The following is an 8181-nucleotide window of genomic DNA, read 5'->3' on the forward strand; positions in this document are numbered from 1 at the left end:
AGTGGGACCTAAATGCGATATCTGAAAGGGGTACAAATTATTTCCAACCCCACCTTGTACAGAGCTCATGAAAAACAATGTTTTTTTTAAATGTCATTTTAAGTGGGCCAAAAAACTTATATTAGAAAATAATCTCATGGGAATGATTGCTGTCATTTGATTATAATAATAAAACATTGAACTTGTTATTTAGTCAGGTTTGGACGGAGGCTCTGTCGAACCCCTGAGGCCGACTGACCGAACCCCTAGGGTTTGATCGAACCCAAGTTAAGAACCACTGACTGTGGTATTGTGAGGCACACGCACTAACCCAGGGGTAGGGAACCTATGGCTCTTGAGCCAGATCTGGCTCTTTTGATGACTGCATCTGGCTCTCAGATAAATCTTAGCCATTGCTTAACACGAAAAGTAATGAATAATTCCGCTGGTAATCACAGTGTTAAAAATAAAGTTCAAAATATAAAACATTCTCATGCATTTTAATCCATCCATCCGTTTTTCTACCGCACCTGTTCAAGAAGTCGCATTAAGGGTAAGAAGTATTTTATTTATTGTTGGTTAGCTTCAGAATAACAATGTCATCAAAAAGAATAAGAGACCTACTGTACTCTAAAAATGTTGGTCGTACTTAAAAATGCACGCATTTAGTTGTATTCAATATTAAAAAAAATATTATATGGCTCTCATGGAAATACATTTTAAAATATTTGGCATTCATGGCTCTCTCAGCCAAAAAGGTTCCCGGCCCCTGCACTAACACCTAACCCACAATATTGCCAATTTAAGTAAACATTAAAAGTATTTCAATTATCAGCCGTGACTTTCTTTCACCACTAGATGGCAGTAAGTACTCAATTAAAATAGCAAGACCGCCAGCCTTTAATCAAATTGTATTTATCACTGCGTGTTGGTATTATTTAAATTAGAAAACAAGTGATGAAATATTATTTGAAACAAACTTTGTTGAAAATGTTCGTCTTTGTTTGGAATGTCCCCATTGTGAGATAAATAAAGTCAATCCTATCCCCTCAGCTCAACGGATAACATCTATAAACTGCTCTGCTGGGGGTGGTCTGTGCTGACGTCACAATTACGCATCAGTGTAAGAAAAACTACACTATAAGATTTCACCGCCTTGTGAAATTTTCCATGATTGTCCTGATAAGTTCCTTCAGAAGGCGTGGTCAGAGCAACTGTCAACAAGTGCTGGTGATATTCATGTAGCCGCTACGCAAAAAAAAGAAAATGTACTTTATGTTTAATCTAATGTAAAGTTTCTGGACGACTCTATTCCTAAATTGAACTTCAGAAAAAGTGTGGTAAAGTATTGTCGTGTACACGTCCCACACCTGCCCTGCTAAGCCACGCCCCTCGTCTGCAATAAAACTCCCTCGTGACAGGAAGACCTGTCAATCCCTCCCAAAACTACACGAGCACAACTTGTTGGCAGGTTGACATTGTTGGCTTGGAGGGGGGAAAAAAGCCAAGCATTGCAGCACTCGCTTCCAGTGGAGCACAAATACCTCCGTGCTCCTGCAGTCCGGAGGGTGTTAAGATCCATGGAAGTGGCAGGTTTCTACGACGAGGGCGGCTTTGCTATCCACGCAAGAGACGGCATTCTCAACCCGATCGGCGGCGGGGGCGGGGGCGGCTCGTACTGGAGGCTCGGGGACTCGATGACCGAGTTGGGCATCGAGGAGCGGGAGAGAGCGATCGACTTCAGCGTCTACCTGGACCCGGCCGTGCACTGCCCGCAGCTGGCGGGGCACGCGCACCCGCAGCAGGGGGACGTCTTGTCCGACTTCCTGGCCGACAACAAGCTGAAGAGAGCGGCCAACTTTCGGAACTACGCGCTGCTCAACGAGCTGGAGGCGGCGGCGGCGGCCCAGCGAGACGGCCCGCGGGAGCCCCGGGGCCCGCCGTACGGGCTGGGCTACACTGACCTGCAGGAGACGCGCGTGGACAGCGTGCTCGCGTCGGAGCTGATCCGCTACCGGGCCGCCGCCAACCCCTCCGACCAAGACGAGGACGCCAAGATGGACAACGGCTCGACGGGCTTCGACATGAGGTCCTACCTCCAGTACCAGTCCACCAGCGGGAGCATGGGCAACATATCCACGGCGTCTTCCACATGCTCCAGCCCGCCCGGAACCCCGGCGCCGGCAGGTCAGGGCAGGTCCCCTTCGCACGGCGCCAAGCTCTCCGGGAAGTCGAAGAAGCGCCTGGACAAGGACAGTGAAGAGTACCGGCTGCGGAGGGAGAGGAACAACCTGGCGGTGAGGAAGAGTCGAGATAAAGCCAAAATGCGCAACTTGGAGACGCAACACAAAGTGCTGGAACTGGCGGCGGAGAACGACCGTTTACAGAAGCGAGTGGAGCAGCTGTCAAGAGAGCTGGCGACCCTACGGAACCTGCTGTCGGCCACCGGCCAGTGTTAGAGAGCCGAGGACTCTCAGTTTTAGGAGGGTGGTATGCCGCGACCACCAGTTTACATTATAAACTCTTTGCAATGAGACTGAAGAAGTGGCTTGCACGGATTGCGCAATCACTGACTGCTCTTCTGGACATGTCACCTTAGCTTTGTTATTCTCGTGTAAGTGTGTATATGCAGTATTTGTGTGCTGGCTCGACATACATGCGAATTTATACATTTTTTTGTGTAACTGGAGCAGCGGCTGGTTGTCAAGGGAAGAGTTGTGCTGCAGTGAAATGATGCAACTCTTTGTAATAGTATTGGCAATGGATGAAATAAGTCGAATTATTTAATGTTCCCACAGTGAAATGCATCTAATTGTACTTTATATTTGGTTGAATTAAAATAATTTCTACTTTTGTCCTAACAATTTTATTTGCATGTCTTTATTTGGTGTTGTTTTGAAGAAAATGTGGGTTGCAGCACTTGTCTGTGTGCGACAGATCACGTCTGCCTTTACAAAATGTCTTACAAAAGCAGGACTCGTCAAACATCTATTTTTTAAACTAGTTCAGTAAATGCACCAGGAACGTTACAACTATTTGTTATTTATTGTCCTACACAAAACACCTATTTTGCATCCAGTGAGACATGTTCCTGTGCTGAATAAATTAATTGTCTGATACCGTTGTGCAACATTTTTGTGGTCATTATAATACGAAGGCATATGCAATTATTTAATTCCAGTGTGCATTTCCCTCCATGTTTACACGAATGTTCTCAGATCTTTGTAGATTAGGCTGAGGGGATATACTGCTGAGAGCAGCACATAAGAGACTCAGCACGCAGCATAGAAATGTTAGCTTTATCTGCAGCACACGGCTCTGTCAATAGTCTGCTGGGTCCACTGGCCTACAGGGGGGTTCAAGGTTGAAGAGAAATTAATCAGCAACTAACCTCCTCACGCCACCCCAGGTCATGCTTCAACAGCCGAGACTTGCTCTGCATTGTCACTATACATAATCGTCGTCTAACATTTAAGACTTTTAAACATGGGAGTAGTGAGTTTCATCACACACGATAGATTAGTTGGCAATTGGTGTGCTGTGGAATTGAGCAATCATTTGCACAAAAGATATGTCCCAAGCAAGCAAGGCCCAGACGCAAGATAAAGCAACAAGGCCCGGTGGGATGTTGAGGTGATCTGTGACAATTCCGTGTGGGGAGTGTTTGCAACTTCAAACAAGCAAAGAGGAAAAACCACCTCTGCTCGTTTTTCAAGAGAGGGCACTTTCACCTTAAAGGACTTCCAACAGTTGCATTTGACTCCATAATAAATCCTTGCATACGGTCAATTTTATTTCCAAGCTGTGTTGAACATTAAAGCTTGAAACTATTAAGTTAAAGGTAAAGTACCAATGATTGTCACACATATACTAGATGTGGCGAAATTATTCTCTGCATTTGACCCATCACCCTTGATCACCCCATGGGACAGGGGTAGGGAACTTATGGCTCTAGAGCCAGATGTGGCTCTTTTGATGACTGCACCTGGCTCTCAAATAAATCTTAGCTGACATTGCTTAACACGATAAGTAATGAATAATTACGCTGGTAATCACAGTGTCAAAAATAACGTTCAAAATACAAAACATTCTCATGCATTTTTATACATCCATCCGGTTTCTACGTTTCTACCGCACCTGTTCAAGAAGTTGCATTAATGGTAAGAAGTATTTTACTTATTTTTGGTTAGACTCAGAATAACAATGTTATTAAAAATAATAAGAGACTTATTATACTCTAAAAATGTTGGTCTTTCTTAAAAATGCACGCATATATTTGTATTCAGTGTAAAAAAAAAAAAAAACATTATATGGCTTTCACGGAAATACTTTGAAAAATATTTGGCTTGTATGACTCTCAGCCAAAAAGGTTCCCGACCCCTGCCCTGGGAGGTGAGGGGAGCAGTGGCCAGCAGCGGTGCCGCGCCCGTGATATTGGGGAACATCTTGCCTTTTCCCTTTGCTCAGATTGTTCCAACCACGTTTAAAGAAGCCATTGTTATTCTGCCTGGCAATCGCAGCTTGGCCAAGCGAAGATGAAGACTGTAAGTAAAACATTGTGTAAACGCAAGATGTATTTGACACAAGCAATACTTATAAAATCACAACCTCCTGTAGCTCACTCGTCTCATGTTGTGTATGTCAATGGGAAAAAAATTGACTTTTGCTGAGGTGTGTGGTTATTGCCTCATTATTATCTCATTACTTTATAATTATGTCAAGATAATGACTGGGGTAAAACAGGGCCAAGCTAAATGAAGTAACGATAAAAAAATGTCAAAACAGTGTGACCAAATCAACACCCACGTTAAAGGCGGTTTATTTAACGATGAGCAGGTGGCGACTTGTCCAGGGTGTACCCCGCCTTCCGTCCGATTGTAGCTGAGATAGTGCACCCCGCAACTCCAAAGGGATAAGCGGTAGAAAATGGATGGATGGATGTTTGGCTAAAATTCAAACATCTATGGAATTTTGTTCTGTGAGATGACAGGCACCCTCCCTCCCCCAACTCCTCTTGTCCTTAACTCCTAAAGTTGTCTTTTCTTGCCTGCTGCTTAAATGTTCACAAGAGACAGGGACAGGGAAAATCCCACACCGGATGACCTCCTTTCTTAAACATTAAGCCCAGCCTCCTTTCCACATTTTACCGTCAGTGGGCAGTATTTGTCCGTAACCTCAGTGTTGCATCACAACCCCTTTACAAGCCAAATAGCCTCCCAAAAACTCCTATGACAATGCAGTGCAAACAAGCCAAAAAAAAAAAGCACACTGCACACTCTGATGCTATAACAGTTGTGAAATGGACTTTATTTCAGTCAAGTAAGCGTTTTTTTTAAATACATTTTTATAAATGGTTTGCTCCTCAAACAGTTAAAAGACAACTATTTTATGACATCTAACTGAAGCTTGAAGAGATCAAATGACAAGTTTTGTTTAATGATTGCAAACAGTCCCAATAATTCTTGTTCCTTATTTTTAACTCCCATGAGTAAATGAAAGTAAACAGTACTGAAGATTCTGATGTCTAACACCACACTGTATTTAATAATCACATATACTGTACATTTTGTGATATATAATATAGATTATATGATATATATATATATATATATATATATATATATATATATATATATATATATACCACCCTCATTGTTTTTAGGTAATATAAATGAATAAATAAATGGGTTGTACTTGTATAGCGCTTTTCTACCTTCACGGTACTCAAAGCGCTTTGACACTACTTCCACATATACCCATTCACACACACATTCACACACTGATGGAGGGAGCTGCCATGCAAGGCGCGAACCAGCAGCCATCAGGAGCAAGGGTGAAGTGGCTTGCTCAGGACACAACGGACGTGACTCGGTTGGTACTAGGTGGGGATTGAACCAGGGACCGTTGGGTTGCGCACGGCCACTCTCCCGACGCGCCACGCCGTCCCTTTTCATTTATCTTATGTAACTTTTATTTCACCAAAAAAAATCCAGTTGATAATATAAACCTCCCTTTTAAGGGAGTCCTGGCCAAGAGGCAGGAAAGTTTCACACAAAATTACAACAAACAAAGAAACAACAATACAGTCACATAGGGAAGCATAGATTAATTCAAACAAGTGCGCATTAGTGAGGCATTAAAACATCTAAGGAAATTCAGCTTCCAGTCTTAATATATTATACATGTGTTTTGAATATTTGATTTGCAAAAAACGAGCAGACCTGCCTTTCAAATTCTAAGATATGCAACGCCTCAAAATTATTTTCTTGGGCTTTTTTTGAATTTTCAGTTTCATTTTGGAAAATGACCTGGACAGCCCAAATGATACAATAGGTGAGTCAAACAAAGACAGAGTCTACTGGGGCTACAAACTACTTCTTCTGAAGTGAAACATGTATCCTAAGTCTTCCACACTGAAGATCCATTTAATGTTGTAACATATAACCTTCAGCCATGCAGAGTATGGTGACTCATAACTTTTATTTTAGAGAACTTGTAGCTGATTTTAGAATGTTTGAGGAATGAAAACATTTAGTTTAGCAGACTTTAAAAGAAAATTACAGAACATATCCCAATACTCAAGCCAAGAAGGCTGTGTGTTGTTCCACATGCTCAAAAATCGAAGGTACCGGCTTGTACGTAAAAATTGTGCAATGCCTGTTGCTGAGTGTGTATGTTTGAGAGACATTTATTTACCCTTCAGTACAGATGTTTGTGTACCTCATGGGTCCCTAAACTTTTTGACCTGGGGGCCGCAAAATATGGCCAGGGACGAGGCCGGATTTTGGACTCTGGCGGGCCGTTTCTGGCCTGCGGACTGTAGATTGGGGACCCTGGTGTACCTTATCAATTTTTACTTTTAAAGTACAATCCTTTTAATCCCCTTACCTCATACAGCCCAAAGTTCTTTACATAGCAGGAACCTCTTAAATAGCTGATAGTGCCCATATTATCTAAACCTGTGCTTGAAGACATAATTGAACAAAGTAGAATCCCAAGACACCATAATATGTAAAAAACTAGAAGGATAAAGTTGATCATGACAGGGATGATTAATAAAAGTTAACAAAATAAGGATGTTGGCAATACTCAAAGATGCTAAAAACAGAAAAATATATTATAATTATTATTAATTTTATTATTAATGATTACTCTACTTGCCCTAACTATAAGTATAATACTAATAATATGATAGGTTGATTGGCAACACTAAATTGGCCTTAGTGTGTGAATGTGAGTGTGAATGTTGTCTGTCTATATGTGTTGACCCTGCGATGAGGCGGCGACTTGTCAAGGGTGTACTCTGCCTTCCGCCCAATTGTAGCTGAGATAAGCGCCAGCGCCACCGCGACCCCAAAGGGAATAAGCGATAGAAAATGGATGGATGGATGGACTAATAGTATGCCCTGATTAAAATCATACCATTAATAGGTATTGTCTATGACCTAAACACATTTCTAATATCACCTTGTACCATTATTAGTAGTATAAAAGCATATTTCTATCCTCTTAAAAAACAATATTGTACTGTACTATTGAGGGAAAAAATTTACCTGAAGGTACAGAAATGATATGCTATTTTGAAAGTGTAAAAATATGGTATCCAATTACATTAAAATATCTATATTAAATTTTAGGTATATTTGTTTGTGATTTGGTTGTTTTGCATGCTTGATGACAGTTGTCTTTGCAAAACGAAAGGAGCACCGGACATCCTGAACATGGGTTCTAACGGGAAGCTAGACCGCCTGAGCTACGGTAAACGGCCATGAACATGATCGGTCTTGAAGTGAACCAAAGTTTCAACATCTCTATCCACTTCTGCTATTTCGATGCAGAATGACTGCGAGAACACAAAACTGAGGAGCAGAAGTGACTTGCGGTCACTACACAGCAAGTACCTCTGCCCAGTTATTGTGTAACATAAGGCCATCTTCGAAAACAAGAACATTAGCTGGAATAATAAAGAACCCTATTGTGTTTTAGCTTTTTTAAGGGAGCTAAAAACTTCCAAAGCACAGAATTTTACACATTTTTGGAGAAAAAAAAAACAGACTAAAACAGTTCATGTATCACTATGTCATTGACCTTTGAGGCTACCGCACGTACACTTACTGGTCCCGACATAAAACACAAATCCTGTCTTTCTAAAGTTAATATTGCTCACGTTTAATTGACATGGTCAGCAACAATCTAGCTATT

At 41.8% G+C, this 8181-nt stretch overlaps 1 protein-coding gene across 1 annotated transcript; it reads left to right on the forward strand.

Annotated features, from left to right (window-relative positions):
* Positions 1 to 1399: 1399 nt before the first annotated feature.
* cebpb (CCAAT enhancer binding protein beta) lies at positions 1400 to 3098 on the forward strand. Its single transcript, XM_061904017.1, has one exon. The coding sequence runs from the start codon at positions 1560 to 1562 to the stop codon at positions 2436 to 2438; it is 879 nt and encodes a 292-aa protein (XP_061760001.1). The 5' UTR covers positions 1400 to 1559; the 3' UTR covers positions 2439 to 3098.
* Positions 3099 to 8181: the final 5083 nt, after the last annotated feature.

Source organism: Nerophis ophidion, linkage group LG06, assembly GCF_033978795.1.
Source record: "Nerophis ophidion isolate RoL-2023_Sa linkage group LG06, RoL_Noph_v1.0, whole genome shotgun sequence".
Lineage (NCBI taxonomy): Eukaryota > Metazoa > Chordata > Actinopteri > Syngnathiformes > Syngnathidae > Nerophis > Nerophis ophidion.